At 38.6% G+C, this 17,890-nt stretch overlaps 1 protein-coding gene across 1 annotated transcript in view; it reads right to left on the bottom strand.

The window, feature by feature from the left end:
* The window catches only part of LOC110255634 (uncharacterized), a 601,290-nt gene that overhangs the window by 390,675 nt on the left and 192,725 nt on the right, over positions 1 to 17,890 (bottom strand). Inside the window, exon 3 of the mRNA XM_084979194.1 lies at positions 10,297 to 10,384. Coding sequence (XP_084835320.1) covers positions 10,334 to 10,384 — 51 coding nt within the window. The 3' untranslated portion in view covers positions 10,297 to 10,333. The remainder of the gene's footprint in view (positions 1 to 10,296; positions 10,385 to 17,890) is intronic.

Raw genomic sequence — 17,890 nt, 5'->3', positions numbered from 1 at the left:
GTTAAAATTGGAAAGGCTGACATCGATCATTACAAATGTTCCAAATTCAGAGCTCCCATCATGGCTCAGCGGTTAATGGATCTGACTAGGAGCCATGAGGTTGTGGGTTCGATCCCTTGCCTCGCCCAGTGGGTTAAGGATCCAGCATGGCTGTGGCTGTGGTGCAGGCTGGTGGCTACAGCTCCGATTAGACCCCTAGCCCGGGAACCTCCATATGCCTCAGGAGTGGCCCTAGAAAAGATGAAAAAACAAATGTTCCAAATTCTAGAGTATATATACTTTATCCAGGCTCCACGGAAGCTCACATGTATTGCTCCAGACTATTGAATGTCCCTTTCTCTGGACTCCTTCAAGCTTCCTTTTCTTCTCTTCCTACAATTCAATGCATCATGTTGACACACACCCACAAGCAGTGTAGATGGACAGCCCTATACATGACTTTCATCAGCACAAAGTCATACACTTAAATATCAATCAAATATTTATCTACTCCCCCAAATACATAATAAATCCAAAATTAGGAGTTTTTATTATAATAATTTAGCAATTCACCATCTCTAACGTATAAGCAGAACCCACCATTAAGACCTCCCTTATGGCTAAGCTCTCAGCCAGTTCAGAAACCTTGGGAAATACATTTCTTCATGTCTTCATTCAGCCTTGACCAATGAACTAGACCTCGGAGTAGCCTGCTTGCCTGGTAATGCTCTTGGAAATGCAATGAATTGTTTGGAAACTTCTTAAAGAAGGTCTGGGTTGAACATAAACTGGGGGCAAAGGATGGCGTTGGTTCCTATTTTAGTCAAGGCAGCTGCCTGTTTGAAATACAACTAAGCTGAACTGCCACACAAAGTCCTGGGTGCCAAGCTTTTAGCACAAAGCAACTATTCTTGCAAGAAATGTATTTTTTCAACTGCATCATGCTTATAGATTCTGGAAGCTGCAGAGAGAACTTCTTAAATGCTCACAAATGACTGGATTCGCCCCAGCACTCGTGTAGTACTTTCATCCACGTTCAACCGGAAAATCTCAGCCAAGCAGTCCCCAAACGGACTCAGTTTCCTGTCAGAGTCTTTGTCCCCCGGGATGCTTCAGAGCAACTCCTTGAATTCCAACAGCAATGACATTTTAAAATCCATGCGCCCAAGTCATGATTTTTGCGTGATGCTGACAGCACGTTTACAAAAATGAACAACTTCCTTGTAACTTTAGCAGATAAAATGCATGCATGCTGCGTGTAATAGTTGAACACCTGTTCTGATTACTGAAATTTGTAAACTTCAGAATTTCCACATCTTAGCTTAAACACATCCTAGTGTGTGTGTGTGTGTGTGTGTGGCGTGGAGAGATGACTACTGCAGCTGCCGGGCTACGCCACAGCCACGGGCAACCCTGGATCCGAGCAGCATCTGGGACCTACGCTGCAGCTTTCAGCAAGCACCTACACCATGGCTTGCGGTCACACGGATGCTCACCCTACTCAGTGAGGCCAGGGATCAAACCCACATCCTCACAGAGACAGCACTGGGTTCTTAACCTGCTGAGCCAAAGCGGGAAACTCCACATACACACTTTTGAGTGTAGGCCAGGAGTTGGCAAACATTTTCAACGAGGGGCCAGAGAGTAAATATTCTTGGCTTTGGGAGCCATATGTTCTTGTTCACAAGCGCGTCCTGCTGCCACTGTAGCCCAGAAGCCGCCACAGACAATAAATACACGACTGGCTGGGCATGACTTTGCTCCAATACAGCTTTATTTAGAAGACAGCCGTCACCCCAGGGGCTACAGTTTGCTGACCCCTTGTTTTGGCAGGCTTTCCTGAAAACAACCATTCCAAGTAATTTTCTCCCTAATCTAAAAATGGGTTGGGTTTTTATTTAGCAAAGTAGTAAATTCTCTCTGAAGAGAGAGACTATTTTGTATTTTTACTACAACACGAACAAGCAAGCAGAAATGTGTATTGGATTCAGGTTTTCTCATAATGGTTGGAAATGGAGACACTGCTTTGAGAAAATGTGTAAGGCTCTCCAATTTATAAAGTTCTTTGATGCCCTTTATTTCATCTAATCATCAAAAGAACACTACAGAATAGCCGGGGTTTTCTTCTTATTTTGTAGATGAAGAAACTAAGAGCTTCATAATTTACACAGAAAGCACTGGAGCCAGTGTTTGAACACAGGCCTGACACCAACACCACACGAACCTCACTGTTCCAAAACCAAATGACAGCAAAAACAGCAACCCTGCCCTGAACGATAAGCCTAAGAACACATTTGATGAGCTCCAAATCCATCAACTCAGAACACCAATCGGTTGACATTTTTTATGTAATACACAAATCTATAAACAAAACTACAAATCAATACAAAGGTGCAAATTAACCTCCATTGTTGTGTATAACAATATTTACTGCACATCCCAGAATAAAATCCCTAATTTACACCTGATAATGCAACCACAAAATCAAAATAAAGTTAATTGTAATAAACTGCCTTAGTAAACTTTTCCTGATTCCTAGTGATGACTAATTCCTTTGTCTAAATATTAGGTAACTGTATCCTAATAATCCATTTTTAGAACTTTTTAATCTAGAAAATTCCAATGCATTTGTCCATCGTTTCTACACTACAGATCTCGGTGTCAGAACCTATGGTACTTCTCCAAGCTGATAATTACTGAAATGATTCTGTTACCATATCTGCTAGTTTTTCCAGTACACAAAGTTGAGTGGTGTGTAAGCTTGAAACAAGAATGCATTGTTAGGAGCTCCCTGGTGGCTTAGCGGTTAAGGACCCGGCATTGTCACTGCTGTGGTTCGGGTTTGATCCCTGGCCCAGGAACTTCCACATGACATGAGCGTGACCAATAAATAAATATACAGATAAATAAACAAACAAATAAATAAAGCAGTAATCTAGCAAACAATTTATTTACAAGAAAGAATGCTAAATGATTTCTTAGTAGCTCCTCCCCAAACTTGAGTGTCAATTTAATCTTAAACAAGTGAATGCCAAATATTATCATTTGAAGACTGTTCTCAAACAGTAAATAAATAAATAAAAGAGAAACAGACATGGAAATATTTCTGCCTTCTCTGACTAGGTTAACTTTAAGCCATCCTCCCCAAGCAGAAGTTCTATTCTATATTGTTCTTCTCACTATAAAGAAAATTGTTTTCAAATTTACTTCTATGGCTTCAGAGCTTTTAAGAAATATAAACTCATCTTCCCGCCTTGCCTCCCAGATCTCATTTTTATTGGCTGTGGAGCGTTTGTCTATTCCCCTAAAGATTTGTACTTCTGCCCCTGTCTTTTCAAAATAATGCTTTATAAAGCTAAAGGTCAAGAAGGAAAAGGTTGTTTTCCCCCAATCATCACCATGACTTTCCATAAAAAAATCAAGTAAAGTCATTTCTTGGGATCCTGCTTCTGCAATCTCATGACACGATGGTGACGCATTTCAGTAGAAAACGCTTAGGGCCCCACCTACTCCTCATGGGCTATGTGATTGTGCCCGGAATGCCTCCCTTCTGAGGGTCTTCCTGTCCTATCTGGGTTGCCCCAAAGGTCAAAGGACAACTTTACACAGAGCGAGACCGCAGGGAAGCTGACCCAGCGCAGGAGAACCATTGCAGGTAACGTCCCACCTGAAACAAAGCCGTGTGGGTGGGGCATAGGTAGAGGCAGCTATGCTCAGTTTTCTCCTTTCAAAACTGTTTCCCACTGAATGACACGGTTTAAAAGATTAATCACAACCAATACGTATACATTGCTGTATCGCTCCCAAAAGGGTTTTTGAAGACATTTTATTTGCATGTTTTCTTCTCCTTCTTTTTCTTCTTTTCTTTTTAGGACCGCACTCATGGCACATGGAAGTTCCCGGGCTAGAGTCTGAATTGGAGCTGCAACTGCCGGCCTGCACCACAGCCCACAGTCATAGCAACGCCAGATCCAAGCTGTGTCAGCATCGCCGGATCCTTAACCTCCTGAGCAAGGCCAGGGACTGAACCCACATCCTCGTGGACACTAGTCATGTTCTCAACCCACTGAACCACAAAGGGAACGCCTTGTTTGAAGGCCTTCTAATACCTTCCTCACACATTTCTGGGAGGGTGCTACTCCGTCGACACTCGAACAAAGTGGGAGTTAGGGCCTTAGAGTTGACTCTCTGTGTCCAGGGTTCTCAATCTCAGAGTCTACCAGCTGTGGATTGTTTTGTATCGTGGTACTTATTTATTTTTTAAAATCCACATGTAAGTGGACCCGTGACGATCAAGCCCATGTGATTCAAGGTTCCACACTACATACATGTAATGACAGTCTCTGCTTAACACACGGAAATCTGAGGCTCAGAAAGGGTAAAAAGCTTTGCCTCATATTACAGAACGAGCAAGCAGCAAGGATGGGATTTGAACCAGGTATATAACTATCCATTCTCGGCTCTTTCCATCACTACATGTATGATTACTCTTCACTAAATTCAAACTACTCTAAAAATATAAGGCACGATTATTCCTGAAGAGATGTCACACCAACAAAATAAACCCATAAGGAATTCTTCCTATTTATTATCTAGATAGATAGGTAGATAGCATTTTTTAATTGAAGTATACTCAATGTACAATATTACATAAGTAAGAATGTAGTGATTCACAATTTCAAAGGTTACATTTATATGTAGTTATTATAAAATACCGAATATATTTCTTCTGTTGTACAATATATCCTTGTAGCTTATTTTGTCCCTAAGAGTTTGTATCTCCTAATCCCCTACCCTCTATATTGCCCCTCCCCCAGTCACTCTCCCAGGCGGTGACCACAAGTCTGTTCCCTGTGTTTGTGAGCCTGCTTCTTTTTTGTTATATTCACTAGTCTGCTATATTTTTTAGGTTCCACACATAGCTGATATCATAAAGCACTTGTCTTTCTCTGACTTATTTCACTTGGCATAATACCCTCCAAGTTCATATGTGTGGTTGCAGATGGCAAAATTCCATCCTTTTTTTGGCCGATTAGTATTCGATTTATGATATATATACATAAAACATCTTCTTTATTCATTCATCTGCTGATGGATACTTAAGATGCTTCCATATCTTGGCATTTGTAAATAATGCTGCTATGAACATTGGAGTGCATTACCTTTTCAAATCAGAATTTCTGTGTTTTTCAGATATATATCCAGGAGCGGAATTGCAGTGTCATGTGGTTGTTCTAATTTTAGTTTTTTGAGAAACCTCCACACTGTTTTTGCACAGTGGCTGCGCCAATTTACATTCTCACCAACAGTGTCCCAGGGTTCCTGTTTCTCCACATCTTGGCCAACATTTGTTATTTGTGTTCTTCTTGATGACAGCCATTCTAACAGGTGTGAAGTGATATCTCATTATAGTTTTGATCTGCATTCCCCTGATGACTGGTGCTGTCGAGCATCTTTTCATGTGCCTGTTGGCCATCTGCATGTCTGCTTTGGAAAAATGTCTATTCGGGTCTTCTCTCCATTTTTAAATTGGGATGTTTGTTTGTTTGTTTGTTTTGATATTGACTTGTATGAGTGGCTTATATATTTTGGCTATGAACCCCTTATCAGTTATATCATTTGTAAATATTTTCTCCCAGTAGGTTGTCTTTTTGTTTTGTTGATGGTCTCCCATGCTATGCAAAGCTTTTAAGTTTAATTAGGTCCCAATTTGTTTATTTTTGCTTTTATTTCCTTTGCTTTAGGAGACAGATCCCCCCCAAAAAATGTTGCTATGATTTATGTCAAAGAGTGTTCTGCCTATGTTTTCCTCCAGGAGTTTTATGGTTTCAGGTCTTACACTTAGACCATTTTAAGTCTTTAATTCATTTTGAGTTTATTTTTGTATATGGTGTTAAAGATTGTTCCAATTTCATTCTTTTATGTGTAACCGTCCAGTTTTCCCAGCGCCACTTACTGAAGAAGAGAGTCTTTTTTAAAAGCTCCATTAGTAAAACGAATGAAGGACATGGATATGTGTGCTTTCTGACCCTGCTGTGACCGACGAGGTGAAAGGGGACCCATGTGACCAGCTTCTCTGGAAGCCACTTAATTACATCACAGGGGGAACAAGGCAGAAGCCAAGCCCACCAAGCCACATCGCGGGTCAAAGTCAACCAAAGGAAAGACAGCTTTAGAAGCCGTTTGAGAGCGCCTCCATTTTCGTAAGTTCAATATGCACGTTACCTTTCTCAAAGGAGCTAGTAAAAAACATTAAGTCAGCCCACAGCCTCCACATAAGCCTTGGTCGCCTGAGAGCTGAGTGGAGCAAAGGCTGACCTACCTTGGCTTCTGGTCAAGGCACTTGATTCACTAGAAGAGGGTCATGAGACGCCTCTTAGGAAGCAAAGACCCAGGAGTAAGGTAGAGAGAGGACACGCCCAGAGTATTCACTAAGCAAAATGTTTTCATTAACTTTGTTGACATTACTGACTTGTTCTAAAATTACTCCTGTTTCAGGGAGCAGGCAGTCACTTTGGGGTTTTTCTCTGAATAGTACTGGCCCATTTACTTTGCACTCTGTACATTTATTTCCCTTCGTTTATTAGATTTCTTAAATATCCCCACCGCTGACAAGTCTCTGGGCACAGGTTCAACACTAAATGCTACAATTACACAAAATGCAATGGCCAAAGAATATAATTTCATGTAAGAGAAGGCTGAGCGGATAGAAAGTGGAAGGACTTTATCAGGGGAGCCAAAGCCAAACCAGAAAGGTACATCTTGTTCCACACCCTGTAAGCACTGGGCACAAGGAGTTATTTGCTGGACTCAGTAAATTAACACAAGCCTTAGAAGTCTGAGGTTGGATTTAAATTTATATGCCAGAAGTTTAAGTGAGATATAAAGCTGGCCAAAAAAACTCATTCCTCTCCCTCAATCTATGATTATATATCTACAGTCAGAAAAGCTGAAATGAGCTCTGGAGAGAACTCATCTCATACAGATAGAGCCGAGGTATACAAAATGGAGAAAAAAGGGATACAATTACAGTAAACATTTACTGAGTGCTTATATATACCAGGCACTCTTATAATTAATAGTTATAGTTATAGATATAGATATGTTCATCTAAACCATTCAAGAACATTCTGAGGGGTATTTTATCAATGAGAGATTTGAGCCACAGAGAGTTCAAGTAACTTGTCCAAAGTCACACAGCAGGTAGATGGGGGACCCAGGATTCAATTCAGACAGTCTGACACCAGAGACAGCTATATTCTGTTGATGGTAGGGACCAAGACAGATCCATATCCCAGTGGAGGACATGACCATTCAGATAGCAACTTTTTTGGCAAGGGCATCCAAAGACATCATCAAAACGGATTCAGAAGTGGACAGAGCTGTTTTTCCAAGATGCTTTCTCTCTCTTTGTGTGTAGGAAAAAACTCTTCTTCCAGACCTTCCCTCCCTTTATTCTTTACATTTTACTCCTCCCTTTTGGTTCATGTGGTCCCTTCTGAAGGGCCAACACTATGGCCAAGCAAGTAGAGGAAAACTTAGAATAGACATGGGAAAAGGAAGCAATAACAGGATTACTGTATTCCTACCTGAGATCCTAAGCCTGGTCTTGACTCCTCTGACCTAATATCAGTATCCAATATAGGTATCTATAGTTTATATTTCAGGTATCTATGTTTTATATTTAGATATCTGATCATACAATATAGATATCTGTGTTTTAAATGATCTGTATTTAATTCAATTTAAGTTACATCATATTGTTATAAATGAAATGACCCTGAACTAGGGATCTAGTCTCCAAAACAGCACCTGATTGATCATACTATGCTTAAGCAAGGTAGTTCATGTTTCTGAACAAGAGTACTCTAAAATATGGTAAGTAGGTATAACTGCATTCTGTTCCTAGAGATGTTGAGTATTACACAACTCAGAATTTAAAATAATTAGAACTTCTAAAAAAGTAACATGGCAATGTCTAGTTTCAGCTCCAATGTGCAAAAAGCTTAGAAATCACCACTCCCTTTCTTACAACAAGAAAAAAAACAACTGGAAACCAAAAACATTTATTGGACCCATTAAAGAATTGAGGCTGCAGGACAAACTATCACCTAAAAATCAAACCACTTCCCCAAACCAAGAGACACAGGTGAATACAATGAATCACAGCTAAGATGTGCATGCACCCTTAGAGCAAAAGGCACTGGAGTCAGAAATTGGTAGGAACCCATGGGTAATTCTGAAGAATTTCTGGAGGCTTAGTGTAGACTTGCATGAGGGTAAGAAAGTCCTTGAGGCCAAAATCTAGACAGCCATCCACACCTTTGTGAGTTTCACCTCCAGGAGTTCTACCAGAGTCTCATGGTGAAGACTCACCGTGGTGGGCCCTGGCTTTGACTGGAGGAGAGGGAACATTTTGAAATATGCCCAGAACAAAGTCTTATGCCACCAAAGCAGAAGAGGCAGAAGGCATTTACTTAACTCCACCCCTTCCAGCCTTTTTGCCTTTTACCAAAGGAGAATGGAAGTAGCACTAAGAAACACTTGTGAAGTGACGAGGGGCATAGCCTCACAAAAACGTTTTAAGATTTAATTATGACATTACAGAAAACTTTCCCTCCCCCATACCTTACCAGCACATTTGCAGGGCTCCAGCATAATACTGGATTACAGGTTAAAGAGCTATAACATTCAGAATTTATTTAAGGAGGAGTTCTTAGGGAAGCTCAAAAATGACAGAAGAGACAAAAATTGGGACATATAAAGAATTCAAAGCCTCTACCACCTACAAATACAGCAAATGTTAAACACAGCCAAACTCCTAGCCACAGTAACATAAAAAGGCACACTAAAGGCCTCGTTACTTAAGTTCTAATACCTAACGCACAATATTTGGCTTTTAACAAAAGTTATAAGACATGTTAAAAAGGAAACAAACAAACAAAAAAAAATCACAATCTGAAGAAACAAACAAGTATCAAGGATCAGACTAAGACATAATACAGATTTTGAAATTACTGAAGAATTTTAAATAACCCATAAAAATATCAAACCACCATGCTGTACATCTGAAACTAATATAATGTTGTAAGTCCACTATGCTTCAATTTAATAATATAAAAATCTTTTTTTAAAAAGAGATTGGAAATAAATATATATACATATGTGTATATGATAACTATGATAAACACGCTAAGAATTCTAATTTTTAAAATAACAATATACAAAAAGAAGTGGGCAATAGAAGCAGAAAGACAGAAACCTTAAGACGGAGTCAATGGAGATGCTAGAAATCCTGTCCTTCATTATTGTAGATTTTTCCTGAGATGTTAGCCTTTTTTTTTTCTTTCCAAAACAAACCCCGAAATGGAAACAATGCCTTTAATAGGTTCATCAGAAACTGAACGCAGCTGAGAAAAGAATTAGTGAACTTGAAGACATGTCAATGAAAATTTCCCAAACCGATATAGAAAAAAAAAAAAAAAAAAAATGACAAAAAAAATTCAAAGAATTGTGGGACAATTTCAAAAGATCTAACATTTGTGCAACTGGAATACCCGAAGAGAAGAAAGAAAGAGAGTAGAAAATATTTGAGGTAAATGGCTGAGAATTTTCAAAAATTAATGCGGGAGGTTCAGAGAACAACAATCAGGAAAAATACAAAAAAAAAATTGAACACAGTCATATCACATTTAAATTGCAGAATTCCAAATTTCTCAGCCATAAAAGAGCATTAAATAATACCATTGGCAGCAACATGGATGGACTTCAAGATTATCATACCAAGTGACATAGTAATATCATATCATACCACAGACAATTATATGGTATCGTTTATCATATGACATCAATGATATGTGAAATAAATTAAAAAAAACAATATAAATGAAATTACTTGCAAAACAGACTCACAGACCTACCAAAGGGGAAAGGAGGAGGATGGATAAATTAGGAGTATGGGATTAACAGATACAACCTACTAAAAAAAAAAAAACAACAAAGACCTACTATATAGCACAGTGAACCATATTCAATACCTTATAATATCCTATAATGGAAGAATCTGAGAAAGAATATACCTATTACATATTATGTATATTATATAATATGTATCTATAAATGTATATAACTAAATCACTTTGTTGTAGACCTGAAACTAACACATCATAAATCATTTTTAAATGTATTAAAAGGTCAATAAATATATAAACAAATAAGTAACCCCCCGCAAAAAAGTAACAGAATAACCAAATAATACAGTGGGTATACTGAAACTACTTATCTATAGAGATCAAATTCAGGTGATAAATTCATTACCTGACTGTTTTGTTGACTTGATATCCTTAGACTCAGCCTAATGTTGCAGGGCATAACTCAGAAACACTGCCGGTTCGGTTCCAGACCACTGCAATAAAGCAAATATCACAATAAGGCAAGTCACGCAAAGTTTATGTTTACACTACACTGTGGTCTATTAAGAGTGCAATAGCATTATGTCTAAAAAACAACGTGCAAATCTTGGGGTTGGTGCATGCGAACTGTAACATTTGGAATGGATGGGCAATGGGGCCCTACTGTACAGCACAGGGAACTGGGTGGGAGTCGCTTTGCTGTACAGCAGAAATTAGAGAAACGTAAATCAACTGTAATTTAAAAAAAAAAACAAACATACAAACCTTAATTTTCAAATATTTTGTTAAAAACTGCTAACCATCACCTGAGCCTTTGGTGAGCCTTGTATAACATTAAAGATCACTGATCGTAGGCGTTCTCGTCATGGCTCAGTGGTTAATGAATCCAACTAGGAACCATGAGGTTGTGGGTTCCATCCCTCGCCTCGCTCAGTGGGTTAAGGATCCAGTGTTGCCGTGAGCTGTGGTGTAGGTTGTAGACACCACTCGGATCCTGCGTTGCTGTGGCTCTGGTGTAGGCCGGTGGCTACAGCTCTGATGAGTCCCCTAGCCTGGGAACCTCCATATGCCAAGAAGGAGCGGCCCTAGAAAAGGCAAAAAGACAAAAAAAAAAAAAAAAAAAAAAAAAATCACCGATCATAGATCACCATAACAAATATAAAATAACGGAAACTCTGAAATATTGCAAGAATTCCCGAACTGTGAGACATAGACACAAAATAAGCAAATTCTGTTGGAAAAATGGCAACATTAGACTTGCCCGAGGCAGGGTCACCCCGAACCTTTAATTTGTTTAAAAGAAAAAAAAAAAAAACAAAAAAAACGCAATATCTGGGAAGCACAATAAACCCCGGTAAGCCATATTTAGAAAAAAATTTAAGTCAAAGGCGGTCATTACCTCCGTTACTCATGAGAATGATCAACTAGTGAGGAAGGAAGTCTGAACATGAATTATCTTAAGTGATTATTCACAGCCATTGAATTAACTAATCAAGAAATGACTGCCTTTCCTTTGCTTTCAATTCTCTTCTGAAAACGTGCTGATAGGGAGACATGAGCATGGAACTCAGCCCACAGCTGTGACTCTGGCTTATGCTCAGCAGTCTTGCCTACTGACATGGACACATATGCTCAGCACGGCGCCTTGAACCCCGGAAGGGGATGTTACCCTGTGAGCAGGAAACTGTATTTAACAGGACCCCAGCCAATGCCACTGAATCCATCAGCCTCAGGCTGTGAGGAGCCCGCTTAGCCAGGTGCCCAGTTACCATTTCTTGCGTAGCTATAGACCACAACTGAGGACTTACGATGCCAGAAGTCAGATTAGCCTTTCTTTTTCCTGCCACATGTCTTCCAACCCTGTGTGCCATGCCAGGGACGCTCCCCCTACATAATGCAGTTCCTGGGCTGCACCAGGACATAGAGAAAGTGATTTAGACTCCCTGCCACATACTGCACTCTGAGACCCTGTGGTTTGGTACCCGAGTGTGAGATACCCACAAGCGACGTGATCTGAGATTTCTGGGACAAGGCATGTTGGCCCCACTTTTTTCCAGGCACTTTCTACTAAAGCCAAAAAAAAAAAAAAAAATGTTACCAGAATTCCCTCAGGGTCTCTAACTGCCCTGGTGGCTTTGGTAATTGCTCTCCACTCCATCCCCTAAAGAGTAAACAATAATGTATCCTTCTAGATTTCCCACATCCTCTCCCTCCAAACTCTTTTCAAATAAGTTTGTACAGAGGAGACAAACACCCTCCTAATTCGCATAATGGAAAGTTCTTTTCCACCTAGCGGAGGGGGGTGTTTCTTTTAATAATTTTCCTCCTATTATATACCCTTAGTCAAGAAAGCAAAGAATTCACACTGCTTTAGATTCACAGAAGAATATAAAGGACCAAGTTGAAATGTCTCAGCAAGTGGTAAAATTACAGGTAAGATATTTAAAACCCCGATAATCCACCCATGGCCTTTAAACCTAGATGTCCCTTGTCAACTAAGGACCATCCACTCTCAGAAATGCTACTGTATCCATCCTTCCTCCGCTGCACTGGCCTTCCAAAATGACTTCCCTATTGATGAAAAGCTACTAGGTATAGGCAAGACATCTTTCAGCATGGCCACCTTGTCACCATTTTCCACTGGATTGGTTGATAAGAGTGGCCTTTACCCTTGGTTTAAAAAAATATACATATTTATGTAATATAATATATATTACATATATTTACATAATATATTATATATTATTATAGATATATAAATATATCTTTACTGTAATGAATATATAAATATATAAGAATATATTCAGTATAGTATATAAATATATATTTAGCAATATATATTTATTACAGTAAATATATAAATATATAAATATATAGTAAATATATAAATACATATAGTAAATATATATAAATATATACAAATATATAAAATATATAAATATATAATGTTATATAATAAATAAATATAAATATATAAATATATTTAAATATTATATATATTATATGAATATGTATATAAATATATACAACTATATAGTAAATATATAAATATTTATAGTGAATATATAAATATATAAATATATATAGTAAATATATAAATACACATAGTAAATATATAATTATATAAATATATATATTATATAAATATATTATATATAGTAAATATATATAATATTATATAAATATATATTTATATATACTATATATGTATCAATATATATTATAGAAATATATATACACAGAAATATATAAAATATTATATCTATATACATTACATTAATAAATATTTATATAATATTATATAAATATATATTATATATAGTAAATATATAAATACATATAGTACATATATAAATACATATAGTACATATGTAAATATATATTATATGAATATATATTATATAGCTATATATTCTATAAATATAAATATATATTTATATTTTTATATATTTATTTAATATATATTTATATAATTTATATTTATATTTATATAATATTAATATTATTTATTATAAATAATATAGTGTAATATTATTTATTATAAATAATATAGTGTAATATTATTTATTATAAATAATATAGTGTAATATTATTTATTATAAATAATATAGTGTAATATTATTTATTATAAATAATATAGTGTAATATTATTTATTATAAATAATATAGTGTAATATTATTTATTATAAATAATATAGTGTAATATTATTTATTATAAATAATATAGTGTAATATTATTTATTATAAATAATATAATGTAATATTATTATAAATAATATAATGTAATATTATTATAAATATAATGTAATATTATTTATTATAAATAATATAATGTAATATTATTATTATGTGATATTTATATATTTTATAATATTTATATAATATTTATATAAATATATATAGTAAATATATATATAGTAAATATATAAATACATATAGTACATATATAAATATATATTCTATAAATATATATATAAATATATATAATATTCTATATATGAATAAATATAAATATATTAAATATATTATATTTAATATATATGATATTTATAAATATATATTATATAAATGTAGATATAATATTATATAAATACATATAAATATATAAAATATTATATAAATATATATTATATATAGTAAATATATAAGTACATATAGTAAATATATAAATATATATATTTGCCAGGCCTTGAGGCAAAAAAACATGCAATAATTAGGGTACCCTAAAGAAACTGGGATAGAAAGAAGTGTAGGTAGGAAAAATACGAAGCCCTCCAGGAGCAATGCCATGGCCTTTACAGCCTCTGATGCTGCCGCCTCCCTGTCTCCAGCAGCTCTGGGGGAGTGACGAGATGCAGAATGAGTGGTGCCCCCTGAATGGCACTGGAGAGAGATGGATCACGACTCAAGTGTGCACACGACCACTTTTCCGCTGTGTTATTTGGGACAAATAACTTTTCGAAACCTAAGTTTCCTCATCTGCAAAATGGTAAGAATAATAATTACATCAGTCTCGTGTTAGAGACTAAAGATTGTCATGTGACCAAAGTTTTGTTTGTTCACATCACCAGCTAAATGTCAAATGCTTACTCTATCTTCACTGTTCCTTTTTCTCCCAGCTGTACTGAGATATAATCATTGTGTACCTTCATGGTAATTGTTGCTTGTTTAAAAAAGAGTACAGGTGGTTTCAGTGTTATTAATTGGTTGGTTGATTGACTGTATCATCCTCCAAAAATGTGTGGGTTTTTTTTCTTTTTTTTGTCTTTTGTCTTTTTAGGGCTGCACCGGTGGCATTTGGAGGTTCCCAGCCTAGGCGTCTAATCGGAGCTGTAGCTGCCGGCCTACACCACAGCCACAGCCACAGCCACAGCCACGCCAGATCCTTAACCCACTGACCGAAACCAGGGATCTAACCGGCAACCTTATGGTTACAAGTCGGGTTCGTTAACCACTGAGCCATGATGGGAACTCCCCAAAATTTGTGTTCTTAAAGTTGTAATATTTGGAGACATGCCAAGCAGTTATACTGAAGCCACAGGAGAAGTCCAGCTTTGTAACATGTTCAAAATATAAGGAAAACAAGTTTTTCCTTCTACAGTGTTAGTCTGCTTGAGCCGCCTTAACGAAATACCACCAACTGGGTGACTTGAACAATAGATATTTTTTTCTTTTTTTAACCATTTTATTGAGGTGTAATTGACAGGCCAAAGTTGCACATATTTAAAATATGGAAATGGGAGACGGGATTAAGATGGCAGGAGAGACGGACTGGAGCTCCTTCTCCCATAAAAACAACAAGATTACAACCAAATGCTGAGCAGCCGTCCACGAAATGGACTGGAAACTTTCAAAAAGGTATCCTACTCCAGAGGACAAAGAGGAGGCCGCATGGAGAGGTGGGAGGTAGATATAAGCAATTACACCATATGTCTATGGGCAGCCCACAGGCTGGAAAGTAACTGGATCACAGAGACTCACCTGCAGGAGCCAGAGTTCTGAGCCCCACGTCAAGTCCCCAGGCCCGGGGATCTGGCACTGGGAGAAGGAGCCCCTGAGCTCTGGCACTGAAGGCCGTGGGGCTTGTACGCAGGAGCTCCACGGACTGGGGGAGACGGAGACCCCGTTCTTGAGCGGCGCACAGAGGCTTTCAGGGGCACTGGGTCCCAGGGCGAAGCAGAGGCTCCATAGGAATCTGGGTCGGACCTGACTGCAGTTCTTGGAGGACCTTCTGGGAAAACCGGGGGTGACTATGGCTCGTTGTGGGAGGGCATTGCGGGCAAAAGTTTCGGGAACCTTCATCAGCGTGTGTCCTCTGGAGGTGGCCATTTTGGGGGAACCTGGCCCCACCCATCAGTGCCGAGAAGCCCCGCCCCCGGCCCAACAATAATCCAGTCGGGGAATCACAGCCCCACCCATCAGTAAACAAGCTGCCTAAAGACCCCCGGGCACACAGCTGCCTCCAATCTCACCCAGAGACAAAGCCCTACCCACCAGAGGGATAGGAATCAGCCCCACCTACCAGTGGGCAGGCACCTGTCCCTCCCCTCAGAAAGTCCACAGCGAGCCGCGTACCCACTTCAGCCACCAAGAGGCAGACACAGAAGTAAGAGAGCCTCCAACTCTATTGTCTGCAAAAAGGTTACCACACCAAACACCTATCAAAATGAAAAGGCAGAGAACTGTAACTCAGATAAGGGAGCAAGAAAAAAAAAAAACAGCAAAATGTGCAACTGGGAGTTTCTGTCATGGCGCAGCGGAAACGGATCCGACTAGGCACCATGAGGTTGTGGGTTCGAACCCTGGCCTCGCTCCGTGCGTTAAGGATCTGGTGTTGGCATGAGCTGTGGTGTAGGTCACAGATACAGCCCGAGTTGCTGTGGCTGTGGGTGTAGGCAGGTGGCCACAGCTCCAATTAGAACACTAGCCTAATTGGGAACCTCCATATGCAGCGGGTGTGGCCCTAAAAAGACAAAAATAAAATAAAATATACAACTAATGAGTTTGGAGATAAGTATAGGTCTGTGAAGCTATCACTACAATTTATGCCATAAACCTCTTCATTGTCTCCAAAAGTTTCCTCTTGTTATTATTTTTTGAGTCTTCCTTTTAAAATTTTATTTCTATTAGAATATAGTTGATTTACAGTGTTGTGCCAATTTCTGCTGCATAGCATAGTGACCCAGCCATTCATATATATTTGTGTACACACATACACACACACACACACACACACACACACACATATATACATACACATTATTTTTCTTACACCATCTCCCATCATGGTCTATCCCAAGGAATTGAATAGAGTTCCCTGTGCTGTACAGCAGGATCTCATTGCTTATCCATTCTAAATGTCGTAGTTTGCATCTTCTAACCCCAAACTCCTCACCCATCCCACTCCCTCCCCCACCCCCTTGGCAACCACAAGTCTGTTTTCCATGTCCATGAGTCAATCAATAGACATCAAGGAGTTCCCGTCATGGCTCAGTGGTTAATGAATCTGACAAGGAACCATGAGGTTGCGGGTTCGATCCCTGGCCTTGCTCAGTGGGTTAAGGATCCAGTGTTGCTGGGAGCTGTGGTGTAGGTTGCAGACGCGGCTCAGATCCCTCGTTGCTGTGGCTCTGGCGTAGGCCGGTGGCTACAGCTCCGATGAGACCCCTAGCCTGGGAACCTCCATATGCCGAGGGAGCGGCCCTAGAAAAGGCAAAAAGACAGAAAAATGAAAACAAACAAAAAAAGGTGACAGTAAATTTGTGCTACATGAGGGTGTGTTCTGGTGTCTCTTCTTACAAGGACGTGAATTCTAGCAGAAAAAGGCTCCATCCTTTGTTAATCGTAATGACTTCCTTAGAGGACCCCTCGCCAAACAGCCTCACTGGGAGTCAAGGCTTCAATATATGAATGGCGGTAGGGACACAAACATTTAATCCGTAACAGGTGGACACAGACATTTAATTCATAACAAGTTTTCCATAATTTCTTACTTAATAGAAAAAGAAATCTCATTTGAATGATGGCAAGAGTTACTATATTTGTCTGTATAATAAGTTATGAAAATAGGAAAAATCAGGACTCTCATTCTCACACAAACCCCTTTGCATGCCTGCTCCTGGATCGACTGCAGCAATAGCCCCATTGTTCCCTCTTCCTGCATCCATGCCCTTTGGCAGTGACTCGAGGCTGAGCCCTGGGACTTCTTTTGGCTCCTAGGACTTTAGCAGACATGATGCAAGCAGGTCGTAAAAAGCACTTTACACTGAAGCTTATCTGCTTGCTGCTCTTGGAACCCAGTTGCCATGGGAAGGAGGGAACGAGGCCAGGTTATCCTCCGGTTATCCACCTGAAGGAGAACCGAGGCGCATTAGCTAACCATCAGGCAGTCCTCAGCTCTTTAAACAGTTGACGGTAGAAGCACAAATGAACCCTAGCTTGGATCAGCCATGCTTGGCACAGAGAAGCAGTATGACCAAGGCAGCCCAGCCTAAATTACT

This window comes from Sus scrofa, chromosome 10 (genome assembly GCF_054392235.1).
Source record: "Sus scrofa isolate SSC_HxYL_T2T_F1_AM1 chromosome 10, Sscrofa_HxYL_maternal_Yorkshire_Landrace_v2.0, whole genome shotgun sequence".
In the NCBI taxonomy this organism is placed as follows: domain Eukaryota; kingdom Metazoa; phylum Chordata; class Mammalia; order Artiodactyla; family Suidae; genus Sus; species Sus scrofa.
This window is presented reverse-complemented; position numbering and strand designations above follow the sequence as displayed.